The 26,752-nt window shown below is 41.1% G+C and overlaps 1 protein-coding gene across 2 annotated transcripts in view; it reads left to right on the top strand.

Moving 5' to 3' along the window:
• Grm7 (glutamate metabotropic receptor 7) overlaps positions 1–26,752 on the top strand; it is an 858,724-nt gene that overhangs the window by 683,610 nt on the left and 148,362 nt on the right. For both annotated transcript variants that reach the window (XM_021189985.1, XM_021189986.2), the window contains exon 8: positions 7,803–8,738. In XM_021189985.1, the coding sequence (XP_021045644.1) occupies positions 7,803–8,738 (936 nt within the window). The remainder of the gene's footprint in view (positions 1–7,802; positions 8,739–26,752) is intronic.

Genomic DNA, 26,752 nt, shown 5'->3' on the forward strand with positions numbered 1-26,752 from the left:
TATATATATATATATATATATATATATATATATATATATATATATATATATATATATCAGGCAACTCTGTTCTTCAGTCTACCTTGGGATCACAAAGATGTGGGTTCTAATACCAGAAAAGGAATGCTTCAGCAGGGGTCTTCTAGTTATTAGAGTTGATCCAACCAGCAAGAACAAGGGTAAGCTAAAACAAAACGGTGTGGTTCAGATTTAGGATAGGTCTTCTGACCTCAAATGATCCAAATAAGAAACTCCCTGCCAGGCATGCCTAGTTGCTTGGGTTTTAGCTGATTCTAGATATAGTCAAGGTGACAACCAAAATTAGCAATCACAGCTACCATGAAAGGCATGGCAAGAAGGGGCTAGGAAAGGCCAGAGGAATATTTTCAGGGAAAATCCTCAGAACAATTCCACAAAGGAAACATGGAGCTTACATGCTGACATATTGCCAACTGTGGAGATTTATAATTCTAATATGTAACCAATCATTTTTAAATGGCCAGGTAAAAATTTCAGATGAATAAGAGGTACTATTTAACAAGGACAAAAAAGAGTAGATGATTTAGTGTCACTATTTTCTAATTCACTATTTGTATCATTTTTGCTGTTATCATTGTGTGTGTGTATGCATGTGTATGAGCATGTATGCATGCATGCCATGGGGCATACATGGCTTTCAGCAGGTGGTTCTTTCCTTCTACCACGTTGGTCCAGGAGATCAAACTCAGATCCTCAGACTCGGAAGCAAGCACATTTTCTGCTGAGGTATCTCACTGGTCCAAGATCTAGTGCTAAGCATATTAAGTAGCATAGATTTCATCATAGTAACCACAGTAAGCTCGCTGTTGAGCTTAGCTCTGTGATCAGTTTGCTGCCTAATTACTGAAATCTTTCCAACCCTGAGTTCAAAGCCCTAGAGGCGAGGAAGGTTGGTTGTAACCTTCAGAAGGTTTTGAACCCCCAGGAAGCTTCCAGTAAATGCTATCTACAAGCAGGGTTACAACACTGACTTAAATTTAGAGTCGACTTGGTGTTACGATTTCAAGGGCTTTACATTGGGGTGAAGCTATGAATCGTTTCCTGTACATGTGAAGAGAAAAATACTGATGATAGCATGTACCAGACTTGCTTCTTTGAGTACATTAAAAAAGGATGATTGCCATAATTACAGGTTGTGAAGAAGTTGAATCTGCATTAATGAGTGTTTTTATTATAATGTAGAAGCCTTGAAATTCTCTCCTAGTCTTGTTAAACTGCCAACTGTTTAAAAATAGGGCCTGAGTTTTAAAACATATTGAGATACTTCAGAATCTGTGGAGACTTGAATGAGAAATGTCACACGTAATCTCTAGCATTCGAGAACACTTAGTCCCTAGTTTCTCGCACAGTTTATGGAGGTCTAGTAAGTACGGACCAATTTGAGAAAGGATGTCACTGAGGGAGGATTGGAGATTCAAATCCTCCTGCCATTTCCTGTTTTCTTTTTCTGCTTTGTGGTTGGAGTTGAGGATGTGTCTTGTCATCTTGCTCTAGCCCCCATGCCAGCTCCTTCCTACCACTCACCCTGTCATCATGGACTCTGAGGGTGTAAGCCTGAAAAACTATTCCTTCTATAAGTTGCCTTGGTCATGGCACACTATCATTGCAAGAGAAAAGGAACTAACACAGAGGCCTTCTGTACCTCTTAGAGCTCCCACATTCTCGGTCCTCATTAGAAGTCACACTGGCTCTCTCCTTTTGTAGACAGCTCTGCTTTCCTGTACATTCATTTTTAAACATGTTTTTCCCTCCCCCATAAAGCAGACTAAATGCATTTTAATGAACAAATGGCATTTCAATTAGAAAACTTTCTGTTAATTAGCTCATTCTATGAAAGTTCTAATAAGTCAGAATAACATTGCTGGCAATTTTACACTTAGAGCAGCAGCCAGGTTGATTGATAGAATATAGAAATGGAATTTCAACAGGAAAAGTATCCTAGCATGACAAATCATCCTTTGGATAGAAAGTATGTGCATATGAGGGAACAAATACCTTATAGATGAAAATGGACACATCAAAGAACAAATAAAAACACCTTTGTCTATTTAATTTAGTTCTTAGCTGAATGGCAGTGTCCAAGTTAGCTTTTAAGATTCTAGCCACTCTAAGGTCTATACAGACCTTGTGGGGTAACTCTTTTCAAGGTTTAAAACATAGTTTTCCACCAAGTATCTCAGTTGAAGGATGTGGAGCCAGTGAACACCATGATACTGTTCTATTCGTTGAGAGTAATTCAGAAGTAGTCAGCATGCCCGCCTGTCTAAATCTGTATTTTGACATCTACTTTACTAAAAATGACCAGAAGTTCAACAAGTGTTTCTCATCATGTTAGTTTCCACTTATCTTTTCTTCTGGAGTTTCCAACTATGTGTGCATCCATTGGTGTCTTTGTCAACTTATGGTTGATTTACTGTCCATGTTGACTTGTTGGAGGGTCAGCATGTACTAAACCCAAAGTTAGAAAACAGTTACTCCTTAGAATTTTGGTCTGTGTTTAGTAAACTGTCCTTGAAAAGTTACTTGCTATTGAGGAAAATTTGTCATTTCAGGTTCAAAGTTTCACAAAAGAACAGACTGATTTTGGTCACATAATTATGCCATCTATGACATAGTTTTTTACATTTGTACGGTTCAGATAAGACTCGTCATTCTGCTGCCTTTGAAAGTTTTCAGGTTTGGAGTTCAAGAGGGTGAGCTTGGCTGTCCTTTGGATAAGATATTTATCACAAGAATTATTAATGCCATAAACCGGCAGACAGCAATATGGATGTTGGGGGCACTGAGGAAAAGAGCAGTCCTCATGGCTGAGTGTAGACTGCTCAGAAAAAGCAAGCAGAATCTGTACCACATGACAACGGAGTAGCTCATAGTACTTACTGTCGCTGAATCAAATGTGAAGAAGAAACGGATGAAAAAAATGTAGAAAAGCAATGTTCTTTAATATTTTAATGCAAATTTCAATAACTTTGGGAATGTTAAAAATGGATGAATTCTGTAAATTGCATGTCCGTGATTAACACTCTTGTGCATTGTATCTTGGCTCCTAAGTGAATGAACTTCTTTCTTTGGGATCATCCTTTCATGGTAACAAAGTTATCATAAGCCAGGCATGGTGGTGCACACCTTTAATCCCAGCACTCGGGAGGCAGAGGCAGGTGGATTTCTTGAGTTCAAGGCCAGCCTGGTCTACAAAGTGAGTTCCAGGACAGCCAGGTCTACACAGAGAAACCCTGTCTCGAAAACAAAACAAAACAAAACAAAACAAACAAAAAACCCACAAAAACCAAAGTTACCATAATATTTCAAAGCATCATGTGAGCACAAAGTTTGATAACTGTAGCCATGTCCTTAATCCCAGATCCATATTTTGAATCCTTTCCTTAGCAGTCTATCCAAGCATGCAAGGACAGTGCACCATGACATATATTTATTACTGGTACCAGATATAAAGGTCCTTTTTGTCTGCCTACAATGAGGATCTCAGCAGCTCTTCCCTGAGAGCCAGATCCTGAGATCAGCTATCAAATAATCATAACTTTGAATGTCTCAGAGAGGGAAGGAGTGCTATATCTCCTTGTTTCAGTCCTTATGCCCACTGAATTGTAAGGATTGGTATTTTGTTTGGTTCATAGAGAGTATAAGGGCTGGTTTGGGGTGTTAGGATATATCAATACTTTGGGTTGGATGTTGAAGTTTTCAGTTGGGATGGAGGGAATGATTACCTTTGCTAACAGTGTCCTTGTGTTGGGATCAAGAGCCTAGAGCATCCTCTGATCTTCAATAGCCGTAAGGAAACCTCTGGGAGGGAGGAGGTATCTCTCAAGATCCCTCACTAAGAGGGAGACAATAGTCTGAAGAGAAATCAAGGACCTGTTAGACATGATTTTCTGAGGTCTGGGAAGGGGAACTGGATTCTGGTAGTGTGGCTATTAAAAGTGAACTGAAAACTTCCAACCAAAGGAAATTGAACAGAATGTGCCTATTGGCTGCCCTAGGGAATCCACCATAACCAATGAAGGTTATAGCGTGTACAGTCTCCCCAATCTCACAGGACAGAGCAGGGACACAGGATACTTCAAGGCTGATAACCTGTTTAGGGCAACAGTGATGGTTGTGGCTGCCTCCCAATCAATTGCTGTTGAATGAGTAGATAGGGCATCAGGATGTCTGCAACTGTGACAATTGGGTTATGGGGTAGGGCCCAGTAGACCAAATCTGAGTCAATATTTTTTAGGGAACCTCAACATTTTTTTCATCATCAGTAAGCATCATTTTGTAGGGAACCTTAGAGTTGGCTCAAGACACCTCAAGACCAAGTTCAATAATATGAAAGGAATGGTATTAGCTCAGGATATCCAAGAGCAAGTTCACAACACAAAGAGGATTTATTTGTCCTAGAGGTACAAAGGTAGAGAATAAGAGACAAAGGCAGGAAATATAGGGAGAATGGGAAGAGAACAAGGGAGAGCAGAAAACGATGTTTGTCTTGGACAAAGAACTGCCTCTAGATGGAAAACAAATGTGGCTCATAGGCAAATGGCAATTTATAAAGGACAAAGAGGAACCCCCCTATTAGGATGAGATGTTTCATTTTAATTGGGTATGTTGATTAGGTGAGCCAAAGGGGGATTTTGATTGCTGGACTTCAATACTTTGACAGCTGGACTTTGGTAGTCAGCCTCAGGAAGAGGGGATGGATAAATAAGGGGATAGACCTTGGGGGCTAGCTTTAGGAATGTAATCTAATGGACTTTATCAAGGCAGAGAGAACAAGGGAGAATTGCAAGGCCTGCCAGTGCCATAGTTACCAGCTCCAGATGTCCAGAGTCCTTTCAGTTTTCCTAGAGAACAACATACCCCTCTCTGGTAATTTAAGCCCATATCTTCTAAGTAAGATGTCATATGCCCCTGTCTTTAACCCAAACACTTTATATTTAAAATCTGGCTTCCCATCTAACTGAAATGCTGTCTTGTTGCAGAGTTCAGAGGAAACTGAAACTCACAGTTCTATGGCCATTTTGCAAACAGCATTGGTGTCATCCTTGATTTTTTTTTTTTTACACCTATAAATGACTAGCATTTTTAAGTAGTTCCCTGTGAGCATTTGTAGCTATGATTTTTTTCATAGAAAGTAAAGTGTTATATCTGAATAGATGGCAGTAGGCATAGCCAAATCATGTGCATCTCATTTCCTGGAAAACTAGGGCACTTGTCACCTTCATAGGACAGGAATAATATTTTCAATCATGTTATTTAGTAGCCCAGGGAGTAAATTTAGATTTCTGTTCATTTGGAGCAAGAGGTGACTCTGATGCTTTAATATACATAATTAAACAGAGTTAAAATCAACTTTAAATGAAAATTGAAAACAAATTAAGCAATCACTCACTGTAAGGCTTGTGGTTAGAGCCTTTGTGTATATTTAGATACACTGAGAAGAATAGAAAAATTTCCTGCATTCCCAGGCATTTATTTTATTCCAAGAGGAAAACACAGTGTGGTGGCAATATTTGGAGTCATTGTAATGCCTAATGTTAGAGTCTGACAGCCACAAATTCAGCTCATGGAATTCACTTATTGGCTTTATTCATTAGTCTTGTAATGACCATGACTCAGTTCCTTTAATTTGACATCGAACAGTCTTTGTGTTAATAATTGCAAAGTTTTTAAATGTGCCTACTTCTTAGAATCTGACACTTGAAAAGTTATCGCCTATCATTTTCTGTCTTATTACAAGTTTTATTTCCTTAATTTTATGGTTTCGGGATGACTGCCAATGACTTACTGCCTCAAAAGAAATGGTTGCGAATGAACTTATTATTATGGCTCATATTTAGTTAGATTTATTCGTGCTGACTTGAGGTTTATGCTCAGGCAAATGAGTTCACACTAAAGTTCTCAGGACATTCTTGGGGCTCGGGTTCAAGTTTAAATCCAACTGTTACGAAGTTATGATGTTTTACCCCTTAATTCATGCAGGGCTGTTTGTTGAATAAGGTCTTTTGCTTCACACATTAAATGTTGCTCATATATAAAAATTGATGGGAGCAAGCTTCCTGCTCCACACTGTGTTCCACATTAACGGCGCCAAAATTCCAATGACTGATAAAGGTTCATTTCCTTCTTCCCTTATCTCTAAAAAATATATTGATTTTAAAAAATGTTTTGAAGTTTCCAGTATCTTTCTAATCCGTTTTTTTTTTTTTTGGTTCAATTATATTAAAATTCCAATTAGGTCAATATTAAAAATTCAATTAGAGAAAATCAGCCATAGCTCTTTGATGAGATTTATTTTGTAAAATAATCAACTGAAAGTTTATCTTTCTAAGGTTGCTTCTACTGAAACTATATAGTTAGCGTGACTTTTTCTCAGGCTCTTAGTTACAGGCAACAGAAGTACAAATCCTACTGATGTACCATGGATGATGTATCAGGCAGGGGTGAATATATTATCACACAAAATGACATAGTCTAAGGCAATGCCTCCTTCAGACACTACTACATCTAAGACCTCAGATAGCCCCCTCCATTCTGTTTCTCTGTCTGACTCTTTGTCTAATGCATTTATTCCTGCAGCCAGAAGCACTGTCCAACTAGGACAATAACTTTTATTTCCTATAATACCAGGAAATGAAGTGAAACTAAATTCTGTATCAGGGACACTTTGATCTCATGGCTCAGAGTTTCAAATGTGACACTAGTGGTCCCTGAATAGGTCTGAGCAGCATCACCTGGGATTGTGTTAGGGATGTACATTCTCAGGCCTTATTCCAAACTCAATGGATAATCTGGGTGTGGATCTCAGCAAGCCTCATAAAATTCCCTCAAAGAGACCCCTATCTTGCTCAAGCTAGAGAACAACTACAGTGTGTTTTCTGGTCAGGTCTGAATCATGTGCTCAGCCCTCAGCTTCTGTGTGTAATTTACAATCCCACGGGTAGAAAAGGAATCTGATGAACTCTTAGCAAGAAAGGAAGGCAGATGGAGTGGTGGCCGCAAGGGACAAGAACATTCAACTCTACAACAAAGTTCTTCCTAGTGTGGAATGCTGTTTCCCAGAACACTGCGGATTGTAATGACTTTCCCAAAAAGCCAATATTCCGACAGAGCCAATACACTATCTCCTATCTGCTGTGCCATGGAGATTCAGTTTCAATTTTGTCATTAGAGGGGTGGTTGGCAAACCTTTAAATGTTTTCAGACCACACAATTCCTTAAATTTCCTTATCCAATACTTCTTGCAGCTTGCAAAGCAGTCTAGTTCAGTTGCTGCCTAGAATAATGATCACTATTGCTGTTCACAGATAAGGAACCAGGTGGATCTAGCTATCCTTACAGCTGTCGAGGACCATGACCATTATATTAGGGAAGTTTACTGGGTCTGTAAAAATCTAGAATGGGGTGGGAACACTATTGTGTAAAATATTAAGCCTGTGTGTGTATGTGTGTGTGTGTGTGTATGTGTGTGTGTGTGTGAAAACACCTAATTTGAGAGATGAATTGTTTTTCATATTTACTGTATGTTTCTGTGCCCCACCATCACCCACTCAATTTGAGACTTATGTGCTCACCTTGTCAGGGGATGTAGTTGGATATAAGGATATATTTCCATATATCTCTCTTGAGCTGGTCTAGGGAATTTCCTGGATTAGTGTTAGCAGCTGCAGCAATGTCGGTATTGTTTGTCTTTGTTGTTCTTTCTGATTCTCTTCTTTTACAATGATCTGACTGCTTTGTCTCCTTTCTTGTGCTACATACAGATAGAGGACATGCAGTGGGGCAAAGGAGTTCGGGAGATCCCACCCTCTGTGTGCACATTGCCATGCAAGCCTGGGCAGAGGAAGAAGACACAGAAGGGAACCCCTTGCTGCTGGACTTGTGAGCCCTGTGATGGATACCAGTATCAATTTGATGAGATGACATGTCAGCATTGTCCCTATGACCAGAGGCCCAATGAGAACCGAACTGGCTGTCAGAACATCCCAATCATCAAACTGGAGTGGCACTCGCCCTGGGCTGTCATTCCTGTCTTCCTGGCAATGTTGGGGATCATTGCCACCATCTTTGTCATGGCGACTTTCATCCGCTACAATGACACACCCATCGTCAGGGCATCTGGGCGGGAACTCAGCTATGTTTTATTAACAGGCATCTTTCTCTGCTACATCATCACCTTCCTAATGATTGCCAAACCAGATGTGGCAGTGTGTTCTTTCCGACGTGTCTTCTTGGGCTTGGGCATGTGTATTAGTTATGCAGCCCTTTTAACAAAAACCAATCGGATTTATCGCATATTCGAGCAGGGCAAGAAATCGGTGACAGCTCCCAGACTCATAAGCCCAACATCACAACTGGCAATTACCTCCAGTTTAATATCGGTGCAACTTCTAGGTGTCTTTATTTGGTTTGGGGTTGACCCACCCAACATCATCATAGACTACGATGAGCATAAGACAATGAACCCAGAGCAAGCCAGGGGAGTTCTCAAATGTGACATCACAGACCTTCAGATCATTTGTTCTTTGGGATATAGCATTCTTCTCATGGTCACATGTACTGTGTATGCCATCAAGACTCGGGGTGTACCAGAGAATTTTAATGAAGCCAAGCCCATTGGATTCACTATGTACACGACTTGTATCGTATGGCTTGCCTTCATCCCAATATTTTTTGGCACAGCACAATCAGCAGAAAAGGTAAGTGAAAATGTTCATCTCATGGTGCATTCCAGAAATGTCTAGTTTTGCATGTATTAAAACCAAATTGATTGTGTCCTCCAAAGGGATTTATACATATATAGAAGGTGCAAAAATAGAAAAAAAAAACTTGGATTGATAGGTTAATGTGCAGGAGTCTAGAATTTTCAGTAGGCTGTTTTTCCTTGAACCTACTGATAACCACTGACATGTGACCTTTCCAAGTGAATATGTTTATTATAAAATTAGCATAATTAGGCATTATCTAAGACAAGATGATTTAATCTAAAGAAAACATTCCCTCTTACTCATTCACCCCTTCTGTGCTTATAAGCATGTTTATTTAGGATAGAATTTGGCTTTGGTACCTATGTTTTAGGTAGATATAAATGTACTATGCTCATAAATAGCACCACTATAGATCAGGAGTTCTCAACCAGATCCTCTTTGGGTATTTAACAACCTTTCACAATATTGCCAAGACCATGAGAAAACAGTTATTTACATTACAACATGGCAGTACAAACATTGCAGTTTTGAAGTGGCAGTGAAAATAATTTTTGGTTAGGGGTTATCACACATGAGGAACTATATTAAAGGGTCACAGCATTGATGCTCTGTCTTCTTAGTAGCTCTTCTAGACTGTCACTGAAGATGGGCTGATGGATAAGAACATGAGTTATACCGTTTCAGGTTCCTGATAATTTACTATACCTTAATTCCAGTAGATAATCATACTGAGATCTAGGACTGAGAGAAGCAGGGAGGATGGAATGATAGATAGATAGATAGATAGATAGATAGATAGATAGATAGATAGATAGATAGATAGATAGAGTGATAGAGAGTGATCAAGCTGTCATAGATTGAGGTTGGTGCAAGATAAAGTTAGTATACATATCCCTACATAATATTGATAAATTAATGAATCTATAAATTACTTGACCCTCATATTTTGTTTTAAATATGGCTAATGTATATTTAGTTATACTTTTCATTTGTATGCCAAATAGGTAACCATGCAGTATTGATCCTACATACAATGTGTACACATTTGGTTTTTATACTTGTTCATCTGGCTACAGTTTTATATATAAGCAAATTACAAAGGCCTAAAATATCAATGTGGAAATTCCTCAACTGGTGTGAACAGCTCTGACAGGGTGGTATGGCTGATGCTAGAATACAGACGGAATCCTTAGTCACTCCTACAGGAGAGAGCGTTATTAGAAATTGAGCACTCATTAGAACATCAGGAGTCATCTTGTTGCAATTTAATTTGAATAAACATGTTAATTATTTTGATTCTTCCTTTGGTGTGTGTATACACATGTACATGTATCCATGCCATAACATGCATGTAGACACCAGAGAATAATGTGCAGAGGCTAGTTCTCTCCTTCTACCATGTGAGTTGCAAGGACTAGCCCTAGGTCAGGCAGCAAGTGCCTTTAGGTGATGATCCAGAGTTCTGGCCCTTGGACAAAGCTTTTAGATGGGCAGAGTCTTAGGTGGAGAAAATGGGATTGAGTTCAATACATAAAACATATAAAACTGATACTGCCAGAAACCAGTTTAGTAATTTATTAAAACCTCCATCTCCTGTGTATTGTTTCTAAAAGATTAGTGGCATTTAGTGGATTTTCCTGCTGAGATGACATCAGTAACCTAAATTGTATGACTCTACATCTGTAAGTTTGTCTTTCTAAAGTAGAAACTTCACAAAATGAAGCAGAATTCTCAGACTAAGACAATGAAGAGCACTGAACGACTCAAGACTATAGCTTTCCTCATAAAATATCGTAGAGGAAATTCTTCTAAAATATATAGTCATTGAACACTGGCTGCTTCCAACAGTATTTTTCAGATTCATAATGCATGTTTATTGTCTGTGAAACCAACTTGAATTTCATTTTATTTCCTTTCTCTATCCCTGGGCCAAGGGAATAGTAAAATATGAGTTAGGGTACTGAAATGCAATAGAAATAAAAGAAATTGTAAATGTGTGCTGGTAGATTGGTAACTAATATAATTTTTTTGGAGGGAACAATGCCTGTCATCAAAACTCATGGAGATAATTCTTTTGCTGTTCAAACGATGTCATGTCTAGCAAGTTAAAGGCATTAATTATATCCTACGTACTAATCCTTGGTGATCTAAAAAGCAGCAATTGTTGCCGTTACATTGAAAGTATGTCTTCTTATATATTATGTACTTCTCTGTGATCTAAAACAGAAGGTATAGCTACAGTAGCATTAGAAGCACTTTGTTATAATGATGCTTTGGAAATGTTATTCCTGTGTTGTCTGTGTTATTTCCTTCTTTGTTTTGGGCCATATCTACTTGTGACTGCAGAGTCTTTTCAAGTAAAATCACATATGTGATATTTTACAAACCTGAACCTGGTAAGAGATTTGGGGAAATCTACTCATTGCTTCTAGTTTCTGCTAATGAAATTGTGCTGGTAAAATCAGAGCATGGAAGAGATTCAGCTACTCTCAGACCGTATGATTTCTAATCCCTCAGTTTTACAAACAGTATTCTCTTTGTATACTCTTCATGGCTTGTGATTATTTTACATGGTTCACTGGCACAATTAAAAGTATGAAACTGCCAACCAGGAACAGTCAGTTTCTACATGAAAATGCACATGTTTTAATGACAGGCATATGGCTAGGAAAACAGGAATAATCAATTAAGAAAATCACTCTGTGTATATGCAACCATAGCATTTAAATTATGCAAAGAGGCAAGTTGCCCAACAAAACAAAGACGTCACAGTAAAATGCATTTTTTTCCTGCTAACTTGGCAGCCTTACAGAATCACAGACATTCCATTTTGTTCTGATTTAATAGTTTAAGCACCCCAAGTAAAAGAATTCCATTGTCTTGGGGAAGAAAAACAAGCAGTAAATTCCATAATAACTATTTACTGTGTTATAGAATTGAAATCCATTTTGATTCTGCTAGGGATAGTTCTGTGAAATTTCTTACTGGTTGATTTTATCAGTTTAACACAGAGGCCAAAGAAAGTTCTTATTTGGAATGTAAAATGTCATCCCAATGAAATGTATTTTTTTAGTTTAAGGATAATGTAAGAGATCACTGTCACCTTGATTGATGATTGCTACCCTAAGACTTGCTAGAATGGAAGGCCTACAGTATGACCAGAGATAGTAGTGGTAATCTATGGCTATAGTAATAGATTCCGGGATTTGGGAATTATGTATAGGTGTGACCATAGAGAGTCCACAAAATAGTATAAGTAATGAAATAATACCATGTTAGAGGCTAGACAGTTTTTTTTATTCTGTGGTATTATCACGTTGTTATATTGTGGCACTGTCCACTCAAGGATTAGATTGTTCTCTAAGAAAAGCAATGATTTGTCATTAGTGGCTGCATTCTTAGAAAGAGTTGTCCACACAAAAGTCCATGTTGTCAAGATTTTAGGAACCCTATAGCTAGTCCATACATTCTCAAGCTTTGTAATTACATGTGATCTGAAGAATCTAGGTAATGTAATAAAGGCATGGGTCATGGTGAGAATCGGAAGAGAGTCTGAAGGATCAGGAAAGATGGAGAGGGGTTGGAAACTCTTTTGAACTTTTGAATGTAGAAGGAAATTATGGCTAAGTTATGCCTTATTTTGCATTTTATGCTCTATTTTGTTATTTAAATAGGCACATATTTTTTTTTTCAGTTAAAATTTTTAAACCAGACTCTCCAACATTCAATCTTTATTCAAATAAGAACTAGAGGAAGAGAAAGAGCTTCTACCTGTCATCCTCTTCTTTCCGCTCTCTACATATATGTATTAGTGACCATACACAAATATGCTAACTATATTTTCTCTTATAGAATATACAGAAAGTGCCTTCACCCGAATCTAAAGTCGGTGGAGGGGTGTGTGGAGATGTGTGGATTTTGCTGAGGCTGTGTGTGCATCATGCGTTGACTGCATCCATTGCCGCTGAGGTTCAGCTTCTGCCTTTGGATTTTTTGCATTTATGTCTGAAGCCTATAAAACTGTTACTGTGTTGTCTGCTGTGATTGTCTTGTGACAAGCACTGAGCTTCTCTCTAAGCAGCCCTCTGAAGCTCGCCCTTCCCAGAAGCAAGAGCAAGTGGATAGAAGTGGTGCTGGCCCATCCGCCCTGCTAGCAAGGATGCTAGCAGGGATCCTCTTCTTGAGTCTCTTAGGATAAATGAAGGCTTCACCACCATGGCCCTTGATTACTCAGGCAGGAAGAGGAGGAGGTGGATCCCAGCAGAGCAGGACTGATATAGTGCTGATCATCACATTCAAAGGAAGACCCAACAATAAACCTTCATTCTTCCCACTGTCTGATCCACCTTACAGCTCTTCTTGGATACTACCCCCAGGCTCCCAAAAGCCCCTGAGTTTCTTTTCTCCTTAAGAGTTGAGCCACCAGGAGGCCCAGGCACCAGGATGGAGTACCCACCTTAAGAGGAGAATCTGAATAATCAGAAAGGATTCTGTTTTGACTTTTCTTAGAACATCAGAGCCCACTTCTCATTTTTAATAAAAGAGCACAGGAAATCTTCACAGCTCAGAATCTGCTGAGAGACAGTCAGAGGACTGGACAAACTAGATTTGGTGTCCTGAGATCCCAAAACAAGGAGTACTAATTTTAGCTCAATGGGGATGTCTTTCGGCTCCCAGTTGCTCTCTGTTTTTCTGTGCTCATGGAAGGTGGTTTGTTGGCTACATCCTTTTACCCAGCATTCAGTGATGCTCTGAACCAAATCAGAAGTGTCACCTAATCCCTGTGACCATCAGTTCTTTCATTTTCACAGTAGAACTACCTATCCTTCCAGAGAAACAGGATTATTTTTAAGCCATTTAAGCATGTAGCTTATACATGGACTTTTTACTCATAATGGATCCATATCAGAAAAAACGAACAAACAAACCCAAATGCTTATCTGTGGATGGACAGATAAGCAATCAGAGCCCAGCCATAAAAAAACATCTCAGAACAATTATAGTGAAATCCCATGTGTGTGTTTGTGCACATGTCTAAGTATGCCAAGGTACAGAATTTAAATATGTTTAAATATGAACAATTAATTTAATTCCAGTTTGACTCATACAGGATACATGCAATATTGTATTGTACAGACAATCTCCTCCATTCTTTTCCTCCTTTCTACTGGAACCTAATTATTAACTGTCCTTTTACTCATTGGTCTAGTGACATAATACTAAGACAAGAAATTGTTCCTTTAATAAAGCTACAATTATCCCAATCAGAAGGTAGACACCCCCATATAGCACATGGTCACTACTGAGTAGAGGAGAATCTGACTCTTCTACAGTTGGTTTTCATTTGGTGGAAAAAAAAAAAAGTCTGTTTAAGTGTTGACGGGGGCAAACCAGAAGACAAAAGAGGAAGGGAGCTGGAGAAAAATAACTAAAGGCTGCATCACGGATGGGGCTATGGAGAATTCAGCATTCAGTAGAACAGGGGATGGAATCCTTAGGAATAGACAGATTTGGTTCAGGATCTTGAACTTTGTTATTTAAGCAAAATGGGAGGTGCTTCAGTTTGCGGTGTGACATTGGAGCCATTTTGCTTTAGATCAGCTACTCATTGCTTTCCAAGTATGAGCCCCCTAGCAGTGAAAATGTGAAGGTTGAGCCTGGGGCATCGTGGCTATCATCCCTGAGATCAGCGTCTGTCCATCTGTCCGTATGTTCCCACTTGAAGACCCACATCAGTGTATAACCTGTAGGATAAGAAAGACTGCGAAGAATCTGTCTCAGAAGGGGACAATTGGACCAGATCTGGTGGAAGCTGCAACTTCTGGTCTTCTCTTTCACTAAGAGGCAAAAAAAAAAAAAAAAAAAAAGTTGGAAGGAACCTGTCTTGGTTCTCTTAAGGGTCCTGGAACATAGAAGGGTCAATGGGAGGATAGCTGTCATTGGGCAGAGCTTGCCACACCATGGTAGTATTGAAGGACAGAATTACTGTCAAGCCACAGTCTCCTGTATTTTGGATATTTTCAAGAGGTTTGCACTTTCTTCTAAGCACAAAGAATCTATGGCTTTTGCCTAATATAAATCCAGTGGTCACCAAATGGTTGCCATTTTTGTCTTGAACCACGTAACTCATTCTCCTGTTCTTGAACCACACACTTCTAAGGTCCAGCTTGCTTTACCACTTAGAAACTCTAGTACCTTTAGTAACCCTACCCCAGCTCTGCCCCACAGTTGACAATCTGGAGTAGCCATAAATGTTTGGTCATAAAGCATCAGTAAGTGAATGGTCTCAAATCTTTATTCTGTGTTAGTATGCATAAGGGTGTTAGGAATCAAGGGATCCAGAAATAGTCCCCAGAAAAAGGGCAGAGCAACATAAAAGGGCCACATTATAATTCTCCATGAGTGTCTCCTTTCTTGAGGTTCTCTGATGTCCCTTTAGAGAGTGTGTCATTAGTGACAGTATGTTGATTGAACGTTCAATGATAAAAAAACAGTGGGTCCCACATGCTATCTTACATTGCAGCTCACCAATTTCCATTTTCGATTCTGCTGTGTGATCCTTCAGTGATTTACCATAGGCAAGAGGCTGATGTGGCTTCTAGAGGGGCCTGATTTATATATGAGTCCCTTGATCACACCTGGGAGAGCCGGGATCACAGAGCCAAAGCCCGAGCTCAGTTTGTAATGATTGGGTTTTAGCATCCAAGGCCAGATATTAAGCTGGCTTAACCTGCCTCAGAGTCTGTCAATGCCATTGTGTTTCTCTGGTCTCCTTTCCAGAAACCTGTGAAGGTGACTGGGTTAAGACTCTAGAGGCAAATGGCCTTGCTAAAGAGGCCAGGGTACCTGTCAGGTACTAGACCTAGTGCTGCATGCATTAATGAGATGCTTGTTTTTAAACTTGCTATTACCTCATTTTTCTTTTTTTTTTATCAGATGCTTCCCCAACCCGCTTGAGACATAGAAATAACTCCTGCAATTTTTCTTACAGATATTTAATTGAAAAGCATGGAGCCAAGTGAAGGGGGGGGGGTGTTTGTTTTGTTTTGATTTGATTTTTAATTTTGTGGTGAAATCCAAGTTAATTTTTAACTTTACGATGTTACCTGAGAGACAGGGCAAGGGATAGATGATTTCAAATCACTTATTACCTTTGTTTTTCTCTCTGAATTGAACCCTTACCTAAGTTCAGCAGAGTGAGGAATGGGGGCAGAGTTTTCAGTTATTCTAGTGATGTAAGCACAGTACAGAGATCCAATACACAGCAGCGGGGGGTGTCTAGGGGCAGGGTCATTGAACCAAAACTTTAGCAATGTCCACAGGCAAGATGAGTTTCTCTAGGTTAGGCTGTGTTTTGATATCCAGCCCCCCCACCCCCCACCCCCACCCCACCCCATGAAGTAGGAGTGGCTTCACCTAGCATTGTCTTTTCCTGGCATCCCACAGCAGCTGGTAGGAAGAGAAAACTTAAAGGGAGGAGTGGAGACTCTGGCATCTGATGCCCCAGGAGGAGTGGAGACTCTGGCATCTGATGCCCCAGTGCGGAAGCATCGACTTCTGTCATGGGTGCTCCCGGGTCTGAAATTGAAAATTGCCCCTCTCAGGCATCTGAGGGCTGTCATTCAGTGTCTTGTCCTGGTTGGTTGCTTGGCTGCTAACCAACAGTGAGTGTTCTCCTTCAAGGCCTCCCATCCCCCACATCTGAAAAGAACCTGCTTAGTAAATGCCCCAAACAGCCTCTGTGAACAGTCTTTGTTCCCTACAACAGTGTTTTTTAATCCCACCAGTTCCTGCCACTTTGCAGCTATGTTTTCTATGAGAGCATTTTTCTAAATAGCCACCTTTCTTTCAGAATGGTTGCTCTTATTTAACAACCTCAGTTTAAGTGTTTGCTCTCTTCCCCAAGACCCCCAACAGCAGGTGATCACATCAGGCCTATTGGCAAAAGCTTTCCAGTAGGTTCCACCCATGCTATTGTAGCCTATCAGCTACCACCATAATCAGGACTATGTGACAACTTTGCCTTGGTGTTCATGGGGTTCCTGTCAAGGGTCACAAACTGTAGCCAGTGGGTTTGTTCCCGTGGCGCATGCTTTATGTGAATGAGCTCCACATACATGACTTATGCCATGTACAGATATGTTGATATGGTGTATCGTGTGTCATTTTCTAAGACAGCATTCCTGGTTAAGAATGAAATTGTGGCAGAGAGAGAGAGAGAGAGAGAGAGAGAGAGAGAGAGAGAGAGAGAGAGAGAGAGAGAGAGCGCGAGAGAGAGCATGGCCTGAAAAGCTGTAAGTCGTGATAAAGCAGTTCTATGACAAAAATAGTTTGCTGCTCTTGCATAGCCCGGTGTTGGCCCAGCTTTTTAATCTTCATTTCCTACTCTGCTTTTTCTTGATGAGTTCCTTACACTCTGGTTAGGTTTGGAGATGGGAGGAGTAAGCGTCAGAGAGACAAATGAAGATGAAAGGTTGAGTGGTCTTTTAGAAAAGAAGTTAGTGCCTCAGCAAGCAGAATGGGAGGGTACTGAGCTGGAAGCCTTAGTGTCACCAGACGCAGCGAGGAGAGCTACTACCCTACAAGGGAGTGGGCTTAGTTAATCTGTGCTCGATGTCGTGTGTCTATGGTTGGACAGTAGTGTATACAGGACTTCATATTCATGACAAGACTCACTCTTTATATAAAGGAGTGGGCTTGGTTCCTGTGTGCCCCATACAACAGGACAGTAGTCTGGCTACTTCTCTGAACTATCTGGGGAGGAGGGTGAGTTAACTCCCCCATGGTCACAGTCCTTTCTGCTTATGGTTGGTTATTTAGAGGACGTGGATTTCCCAATACTCTGTTATTTCTGCTCTAAGTATGCTAGGGCCTTTTCCTTCCTTCTCCCTTGTACAGAAGACATGCCTTCAGTCAAGAATGCTGTCCTTCATGCCTTCTGCTCTTGTGTCCTACTGACCATTTAGATTTATCCATAGGTTTCTATCTCAGAGGCCTTTGAGCTTCATACCACCCCAGGTTACAGTCCTGCCCCAGTTGTACTCGGTTTTGCCCAGCCATTCATCAGTAGCTGATGCCACTTACTTACCGCTTTCTTGTTTCCTTAAAGCATTCATATGTTCAGGGCCCTATACGTGTTGTGGAGGTTATACCCTGTACCCCCAAACCAGGCTCTGCCAGTTCCCCTGGATAAGCCAAGTAAAAAGAGCCAAATTAATAGCAGAAATCATACAAATGAGATTTATTCAGTGTGGCTACATCTAGAAAGGACAAAGAGATACAGCAAACAACCCCCTTACCAAATGAATTTTGGGGGTCTTAAGTGAGATTGAAGTTTAAATCGAGAGCCAAGGATAGATATGTGTCCCAGCCAAGCTGTGGTCTGACCTACCATTGATCCATTATTGTCTGGGCTTCTGGCTCATCCTTTAAGGTTGTCTGAGAAGTTTCTAGAATTGTGTGAAATCTCTTGCATCTGGCTGGATCCTTGTCTTTCTTCTAGCAGGAGATTCCAGGAGAAATTCTTATTACTTTGAGGTCCACTGTTTCAATAGTGTTCCAGTCAGCTTGAGAGACACTGGGTCTCTTTACAATAGCTTCACGTCTGCTGGACTTGTTCCATGAGTATCATGAGCATAGGACTTGGCCTGCTTGCATCTCTGCTTTCCTAGGCGTCCACACAGTTACGACTGTGTAAGTCAGGTTCAGCATACCCCTGTGGATTCCCTAAATCGATTTTGGAGGACTCTGTATGCCTTCAATATGTAGTTTAAAAGAAGAGAGACATTATAAATTAGTCTCTGTAAAAAGCCATAGGAGCCTATGAGCAAGGAATGAGTGGGTGCTCAGATTTGAAATGTGATCATCTCCCTTGTGAAGCAATACTTCATCTAGTAAATCATCCATCCCCAATTCGCTATATAGACAGTTTTCAGTTGCATTTGATCTTTCATGAATCTCATCCTGAGCCAACTCCATGCAAGGTGGCTTTCTGGGTGCAAGTGGCAGCATAGGGAATTAAAGCCCTACATTTCATGGGTTCTGCATTCTGTTTAGAAGGGAGACAGCATACCAAAGAACACAGCACATTCGAGGAAAAAATAGACAAAGTAAATGAGCACCTGGTGTAGATTATACAGAGATTGCTATTGTGACTGAGTGCAGTCAGGGTGGGCTTCTGGAGGAGGTAGCCTTGAAACGAAGCTGCATGAAGTGAAACTGCGAAGGCAATTGAGAAAGAAAAACAATGGGGTGCAAGAGAGCTGCAACTGGCTTGGGAAGCACAGACTTCAGCTTGGAAGGTGGGAAAAGGAAATTACAGAGCACTGAGTCAGGGTTGGTGGTTCCTAAAGAAAATGGGGGCGGGGGTGTTATTCCTGCAGAAAGTGGATGCTGTCCCCCCCCCCCCGCAAAGGAGTAGTGGACTGTTCCTGCAGAAAATGAGGAGCAGTTCCTTCAGATTATTCTCTGTGGTTCCTGCAGAGGATGGGCTCTGTTCCTGTGGAGAATGGTAGGCTTCTCCTGCAGAAAATGGGAGGAGGATGTTCCTGCAGAGAGGGAGGGCTGTTCCTGCAGAGAGTGGGGGACTGTTCTTGCAGAGAATAGGGGATGTTCCTGAGAGGATGAGAGGATGTCCCCGCAGAGAAAGTGGGCCTGTTCTAGCAGAGGATGAGGAGGAGCTTCCGCAAAGCTTCGGACTCTGTTCTCAGAAAGATGGGGGAAGGAAGAAGGAGGCCGCAGGTTCTGATTTATGTTAGAGAACGACCTCTTCAACTGCTTATAAGAAGCAGACCCCACAGGGCAAGGGAGGGAGGGCCAGAGAGGGCAGACAGGAGTTCTGTAGGCACCTGCGCATTTGCTAGGGCTTCGGAAATTACTTCCTTAACACATCCCCAGAAGGAACGCGTGAACAGGTGAAAGTGATTTATCCACAGATTGAGGCAGCCAGCCTTCCTGACTTTCATAGCTTTGGAAAAGTTATTTTATCAAATCAATTATGTAGGCAAGGCTCTCTCCCATGCAGAAGGGAGGCCAATCTTATGAGCAATGTCCCAGGGCTACCAACTCCATTTCTCTGCTCCTTTCTTCTGAGAAGAGGTGGCTATTTTAAGCCTCCTGCCGGTAGCCCAGTGGCCTTCTGAGTTGTCTCCCTGTATGCCAACAAGCCTTCCGGGCTTCTTCATTCTCCCTTTCTTCAGCAGATTTTAGAGTGTTCCTTGATGTGCCCAGCTGATATGAATCCTAACCAAAACGTGGGACCATGCTAGCTGTGCTTCCTGTAATTTCAAGGGCTGCTGCTCACACGGAGTGGGAGAAAGCTATTCAATGAAGTTGTACAATCTGCACAGTGGAACCCCGCAGACCTGCTGCTGTACTAGGCGCTGGGAAATGACGTGATCAGCATGTGATATTTTCAGCTTAACAGACAGACAGGTTGCCTGATTACCCTTGCCCTGACTCTCTAATGCACTCATTTGTTTATCAACATCCTTTATGTAAATACGAAAGTAGCCAAGTGACAGCAGACTGCCTTGCCAAACCTGGGGAAAAAAAAAAAAAAGAAAAGTCTCCACCTGTTTCATGGAGCAGCAGCCTGCAGCAGTCTGAGTTCTGGAAATCTATTAGATGTGTTTGAGGTCAAAGCAGGTAACAGAAAAGCTGCAGCCAGGCCTGATTTGAGATTCTAGATGCATCCCAGAGTACCATCTGGGCCTCCTCAGAAGCATCTGCTGCCCTTCTCCATGCTCACTGTTCTCTCAGTGAGAGTGAGGCCAGATCGATGGTATAGCAGGAACCAGCAGATGGCCAGGTGCCTGAGCACTGGCAGGGTTAAAAGTGTCATATCACCATCCTTGTGCAACGAAGGAGAGAGGCACTCTTGTTCCTCTCTTACCTTCTTTTCTCTCTCTCTCTCTCTCTCTCTCTCTCTCTCTCTCTCTCTNTGTGTGTGTGTGTGTGTGTGTGTGTGTGTGTAATGTGGTCGGTGTTTTCTCATCCTGTGCCCTCCAGTATCTATCACATTCATCAGAAATTAGTCTGCATCCGTTCCTGCTATCAATCAATATAATCAAAGTTATGCTCAGCCCTGTCCAGTTCTCGAGGACAGAGAACAATATTGTCGAGGTTGTGATTTCGAGGAAGTTTAGGATTGGCTGAGACCAAACAATAAAAATTACTCCAGATCATGATGCCATCTCCAGGACCGGTCTCTGGACTCCCTTCAGTCCTTCACATATTCATGAAAAGAATTCTCAGGAGATGCACAGAGTAGCTCGCAGAAGAGCAGAGTTTGGTAAAGAGCAGTTAGACTGTATGGCGGAGAAAGATGGTGAGAGTGGGCAGGGGAAAAGAAGCCCACTGCAGAGCAGAACACTCTCACAAGCTAAGATTGGACAACAGCCAAAGAGACCATTAGGCCCACCCAATATTTAGGTTTTACCATTTGTAAAGTCCATAGAACTGACAGCTTCTCCAGAACTGACCACAGGCAGGCAGTTCCCCGCCAGTGGGATTCTTAGTCCCATTTAGATTAAGCTGTAAACTAGCAGGGCAGGGGTTTGGATGCATAGGCAGCAGTGGTCCTCCTACTCATCACTGTCTCAGTTCTAGACTTTCCTGTAAGATGAGACAAACTGGGAATCTCTGTCCAGGAGACAAGTTCACCCTCCACAAGACAAGCCCTTTCTTCAGCAGCCAAGGCCTTTAGATGTTCATGCCCTAGCAGGAGATTCTTGGGGGCACTTCTAAGTTTGTGGGGGTCCATTGTTTAAACAGAGAGAGAAAAAGACATAAGGCGAAAGAAAAAGACAAAAAGAAAGACATAAGTGACCGTACAGTATGTTCAGTCTCTCCAGGCAGGCTTGTTACAAGATACTATGGAACAACATCCACTTTATGGAAAGAGCTGGGAATTATTTTATTATTTTATTTTATTTTTATTAGATATTTTCTTTATTTACATTTCAAATACCCTTACCCTTACCCTTTCCTGGTTTCCCCCTCAGAAAACCGCCCCCTCCCCCTACTCATCAACCCACCCACTACTGCTTCCTGGCCCTGGCATTTCCCTACACTGGGGCATAGAGCCTTTACAGGACCAAGGGTCTCTCCTCCCAGTGATGACCGACTAGGCCACCCTCTGCTGCATATACAGCTAGAGCCATGAGTCCCACCATGTGTACTCTTTGGTTGGTGGTTTAGTCCCTGGGAGCTCTGGGAGTACTGGTTAGTTCATATTGTTGTTTTTCCTAGGGGGCTGCAAACCCCTTCAGCTCCTTTGGTTCTTTCTCTAGCTCTAAAAATGAAAATCCATCAACTTCAATTTGTGTTACCTAAGTACATTCTTGGGTTTGGGCCTAAGGTGGTGGATCTATCCAGGATCACATCCTTAAAGAAAATGACTCTCCCTGAGGATCTATCAATTGTCCAGAGCTCCTCAGTAAGGAGCGGGGTTCCCCAGCAGTCCCCCTCTGCTCCCTGCTAGGAAATTGGCTAGTTGATCTTACATGAATCTTGTGCAGGTGGCCACAGTTCTATATTCATGAGTGCAGTGGTCCTGTCAGATCCAGGTGACACCACTTCACTCCAGTCTTCCCCAACCTCTGGCTACTGCAATCTTTCCACCTCTTCTTCCACTGTTGTCCCGAGCCCTGAAGGAGCAGTGTGATACAGATGGTCCATTTCCTGGCTCAGCACTCCAGTGTCACTTATTCCCTGCACTGTAACCAGTTGTGAGTTTATGTTCATCTCTGTCTCCTGCACTGAGAACTTACAATGGCTAAGAGCCACGCTAATATATAGGGAGACGAAGAGACAGAGAGAGAGAGAGAGAGAGAGAGAGAGAGAGAGAGAGAGAGAGAGAGAGAGAGAGAGAGAGATTTAGAAGACAGTTTGACTCTGCATCTCTCTTATGCTCACTCATAATGAAACCCCTATACAGGTTTTAAAGGGAAGGATCTCTTTCACTTTAAGGTCCCCATCATGTTTGGATTTCCCCATATATTGACCCTTTTTTGTCTAATATTCTTCCTCATTCCTCAAGGCCTGATCACAGCCTTGGTACCCTTTTCCTAATAAACATCATTTCTCAAGGGATTTCTGAATCAGCTTCCTTTACTGGACTGACTTTGAATACTTACAATAATAATAATGATTATTATTGTTATTGTTATTATTATTATTATTATTGTTATCATTATTACATTTAATGAAAGTGTGTCCTAGCCCATTTGCACTGTCTGAACTCCTGTCCTGTAAGGTGATCTGAGGGTGACAGAACCATGTGGACATTTCCTTTGTGCTGGCACCAGGATCCCAACCTTTTCCATCTCTCAGCATGAGATTTCCAGAAGGAATTCCAATCTCTTAGGGTCCATTGTCTTAAGAAACTGATTGCCAAAAGGAGGGGCACAGTGCATCTTACACTATCTCCACTCCTGCTAGGAGGGTTACACAATTAAGAAGCAGGTGGATCTGCAGAACTGCAAGTGCAAATGGAATGTCGCTGGAAAGGTTTAGAAAAGACTGTGGCGTGATTTCGTTTTTATTCTTAAAATTATTTCTACAGTGAGAATAGATTCTAGTCTCTCAGTTTCTGTGTTCTTGAAAGGGAAGAATTCACATGGGGGTAACTAGTACAGTGAGCAACTAAAGCTTATTTTTATCAAGAAAATGAAAATACACCCTCTAGAGCGAGAGTAGACCAAGGTGAATAGCCAATGCAAAGCCTGCTTCTAAAATCTAATATCTCACCTACCCCTGAGACCATCCCTGCATTTTCTTTCCTGGAATACATACAAACTTTCTCACTAGTCCTTATCCACAATAAGATACAATCCGATGTGTTGCATTGCCTACAAGGATATGTATGAATGTCTCACTATCCATAATGTTGAGGAGCTCACTAGGGGAGACAGCAATGGTGCTCTGTGCACACTGCTCTGGGAAGGGCTCTGTGGGAACCTGGCAGAGCCTGCCAAGATGGGCTGTATAGTTTTTCCCATGATCCTCTCTGTCATTTCTGGTTAGTTTGGAAGTCTCATACTCAACTGCAAGACTTCTTATTTATCTTCTCCACTGTTCACTGCCCAACATTTTAACCCCAGTATTAATTTTAACCCTAGAAGATGGAGGGTCATGCATCAGAATCCAGTTCCTATAATATGGTGAGAGATGATGTGGTGTGGAGGAATAAATGTGGCCAAAAGTTGCCTTGTATCTTTCTCTTCTATCTCTGTACCGCAGTCTGTCTCTGTCTCTTGTCTGTTTCTCCTTTTTCTACCTTCCTTCTTTCCTTTATTATTTTTCCTTTCCTCTTTCATTTCCTTCCTTCCTTCTTCCCCTTCCTTCCTTCCTTCCTTCCTTCCTTCCTTCCTTCTTTCTTTCTTTCTTTCTTTCTTTCTTTCTTTTCTTTCTTTTCTTTCTTTTCTTTCTTTCTTTCTTTCTTCCTCTATCTTCCTTTCTTCTCTCATTCATATGTTTGGTCTTTGCACATTTACACATTTAAATATTTATCATTTTAAACCTCTTTTCATATTTGAAGCTGAAAATTTGATCTCATTGGAGACACATAAAGAAAAAGGTAGCAAAATTGGGTGATTGATTCTGTATAGTATAGGGAAAAAAAAGAACAATAAGCAAATTACTCCAAAGCTCTAGGGGTGTGTGGCTGAGTAAGCATCCTAAAGGGGCAGGCCCTTCAGATACAGAGAAGGAATTCTGAATAGAGTAAATTTAAATATCTGTGAGTGATGGTAAAGCTGTCGCTGTCAACTAGGAATTGGTTACACAGTTCTAGATTTCTGGAGAGATGCTGGGAGTTGCCAGATTATAGATGTGTTAAACCTTGAGGTTAAACGAGAATCATTTAGGTGTGACTGTAGATAGAAAAGTCAGAGAAATGAATACTCCAGCATTTATAACATTGAGGGAAAGAGAGGATGTCAAAGAGGAGTCCATGAAAATATTAAAATAGAAAGAAGAAACAGAAGAGAACAGCTAGCTAAGCTCCCTGGGAAGCAAGAGGTCAAGAGGAGGATAGGATACTGTGTTACCTAAATGCTGCAGAGAAGCAGAAAAGGTCCAATAATCCACCATCAGATTGGGCAGTGTGGAAGCCACTGAATGCCTGTGGAGGGGTTTGATGGATTTGTGGGCGAAAACTCTCATTAGAGCAGATGCAGGAGGGAATAAAAGATAGAAGAATAGCACCAGTGAGCACGGGAAATGTTTGTAAGGTATTTTTCTGATTGTGTAAATCTGGGCAGCCTTTAGGTTTAGATAGTATGATTGGCTCAAGGAAGCGGTCCAGTGTTTGCAAGGGTAAGTTGGTGAGCTTCTGGTTTGTTATTAGAGTAGTGTCTCTTCTGTCTCTATTTCTTGCTTTTGTTTATTTATTTGGTTGGTTGGGTTTTTTTAATAGCCATATGGTTTGGATATGAAATATTACTATAGACTGTATATATTTAAGATTTGCTCTTCAAGCAGGGTTCAGACATAGGGCTATGGGGAAGTGAGAGAATCAAGACAGCATTGAATTTTTAATCTGCTAATGTATTCATAATGTAGTAAGGGGGTAGAAATTATACAGTAAGACTAACTGGAGGAACTATGTCCCTAAGAGCCTAACTTTGATTGATCTATCTTCTCTCAACTCTCTGTGTGTCTCTCTGCTCTGCCCCCTACCCAGGTGTTTCCTGGCTAGTGTAAGGTGATCTGTCTTCTCTGTCACCTGCTGTTGCTGTCTTAATGTTCCTCCCTCACATAAGCTAATTGCAGTGGATCCAACCTACTGTAAACCAAAAACCTCCGAAATCATGAGTCAAAATAAATCTTTCCTCTTCTCTATTCATTTATTTGGGTATTTTATCATGGTAACAGAAAGCTACCCAATATAAACCACTTTAAATTACAAACGTCATTCCTAGTTTTCAGGCTGTAGGAAGACAGACCACCGAGAAACTTTGTCTTGGATACCATAGACTGCTGACTTCTATAAGCCAATGGTTTTCCTTCACAGTATTCTCTGACTAGAATTGTATACACTGGCTTTAGGCCATCAATTTGTGCTGATGTGGCTAAGAAGAGTTCAAGGTGTGCACCTTTTGGGTACAATGCATGTGATGTTTCTAGTTCATACTCCCTTTTGGTCTTGGGGTAGTTCAATTTTATGTTCTTTCTATAAGAACAAGATTTTTAAAAAATCCACGCTTTTATTATAGAAGGCATGAGGAGTTAAAAGTATTCCACTCAACAAATAGATCCTTCGTAGATAAATGTTGGTGACAGGAAGAGAAGGAAACAATATAGTCTAGGGTATGGTGTGGATAAAGAGCAATATAGACATTCCAAGAACTGATGACAAGATCAAGTTTGGCACAGTATAGGCTTCCCTTCTCTGTCCTCTGGTTGTGATCTCTGGAGATTGAATTCCAGTAAGAGATTTCAGGGGTTTCTAGTGAGCCACATCTCTGCCCTCATTGGCACCCTCACTCCCAACTTGACCTTCAATAACACAGGCAGGCCCAGCTTGCAGATCCTAGCAGCGACTACCAATGATCCAACAATCCTCCCAAGATAACATACATCGCCCCTGAATCCTAAAACCTTAAAAGACACAACAGTACTTTAAGTCATTTTTGCATCTATCTAAAACATATATTGGTCATAAGCTTTACTGCCCAGAAACTTGAAGCTGTCTTTATAAGACAATAAAGGAAACAAACAAACAAGAAACAAAGCAAAAACCAACAAAATAAAAACAAACAAACAAAAACACTTTTCCTGTGATACTATTTGAAGACTTATGCTTAAGGAATAAACTTTTCCTCTAGTTTCTGAAAATCCCATTCATGACTTTGCGTTTGATGAGGGCTAGACTTCAAAGTGGGAATGAAACAGACACTGTTCCTTAGGGCAGAATGTTTCTCTGTTATGTGTCCAAAGCTCCCATGTCAATAGTAAAACTATCACTCACTGATGTGGATGATTAAAAATGGAGCAGGAGA

Source organism: Mus pahari, chromosome 2 (genome assembly GCF_900095145.1).
Source record: "Mus pahari chromosome 2, PAHARI_EIJ_v1.1, whole genome shotgun sequence".
In the NCBI taxonomy this organism is placed as follows: domain Eukaryota; kingdom Metazoa; phylum Chordata; class Mammalia; order Rodentia; family Muridae; genus Mus; species Mus pahari.